Source organism: Nematolebias whitei, chromosome 18 (assembly GCF_014905685.2).
Source record: "Nematolebias whitei isolate Nwh7 chromosome 18, NemWhi1, whole genome shotgun sequence".
Classification (NCBI taxonomy): Eukaryota; Metazoa; Chordata; class Actinopteri; order Cyprinodontiformes; family Rivulidae; genus Nematolebias; species Nematolebias whitei.
This window is the reverse complement of record NC_056515.1, coordinates 20,316,557-20,317,602: the sequence shown is the minus strand read 5'-3', so window position 1 is coordinate 20,317,602 and position 1,046 is coordinate 20,316,557. Positions and strand designations below refer to the sequence as shown.

The following is a 1,046-nucleotide window of genomic DNA, read 5'->3' as shown; positions in this document are numbered from 1 at the left end:
TGAACTTTTCAACCTTTTGCCACATTTCAGGCTTCAAACATAAAGATATAAAATTTTAATTTTTTGTGAAGAATCAACAACAAGTGGGACACAATCGTGAAGTGGAATGAAATTTATCGGATGTGTCAAACTTTTTTAACAAATAAAAAACTGAAAAGTGGGGCGTGCAATATTATTCGACCCCCTTGCGTTAATACTTTGTAGCGCCGCCTTTTGCTGCAGTTCCAGCTGCAAGTTTCTTGGGGTATGTCTCTATCTTAAATTCATCAGCAACTTTGTCCTGTCTCTCTTCTTTCTCCCTCCTCTGAACCTTATCCGCCTAGTCAACCTTTTTCTGTCTTTCAGCGTCCTCCTGCCTCTGAAATAGCCGAACTTATCCATAAATCCAAGCCTTCTACATGCTCACTGGATCCTACAGCGCTTGTTAAATCTTGCATTTTGTCACGTCTTCCGTTCATTCCTGCCATCATTCACTCTTCTCTTTCCTCTGGAACTGTCCCAGTTATTTTCAAAACTGCAGTTATCACTCCAATCCTTAAAACCTGGATTGGATTCCAATACTTTCAGTAATCTCCGTCCTATATCTAACCTTCCATTCATCTCCAAAATTCTGGAAAAAACAGTCGCCTCTCAACTCCACCTTCATTTAACTGATAACGGTCTATATGAACAGTTCCAGTCTGGTTTCTGCCCAGGTCATAGCACAGAATCTGCTCTCCTCACCAACTCTCTTCTCATGGCAGCAGATTCTGGATTACTTTCTCTCCTCATCCTCCTCGATCTCAGTGCGGCTTTTGATACCATCTCCCAAAACATCCTCCTCCACAGACTTCCATCCATTGGCATCACCCACACACCCCTCGCTTGGTTTCAGTCATATCTCTCTGGCCGCACTCAGTTCATCCAACTGAAATCATTCAGATCCCATTCCTCTCCTGTGACTTCAGGTGTGCCCCAAGGCTCTGTCCTGGGGCCCCTTCTTTTCATCATCTACCTTCTCCCCCTTGGTAATATCTTTCGTAAATTTAACATCCATTTCCACTGTT

General features: G+C 43.0%; 1 protein-coding gene across 1 annotated transcript in view; it reads left to right on the top strand.

Annotated features, from left to right (window-relative positions):
- The first annotated feature begins 665 nt into the window (after positions 1-665).
- Positions 666-1,046, top strand: part of LOC119425101 (talin-1) — a 107,233-nt gene continuing 106,852 nt past the window's right edge. Inside the window, exons 1-2 of the mRNA XM_037692625.1 lie at positions 666-785; positions 948-1,007. Of these exons, the coding sequence (XP_037548553.1) occupies positions 666-785; positions 948-1,007 (180 nt within the window). The remainder of the gene's footprint in view (positions 786-947; positions 1,008-1,046) is intronic.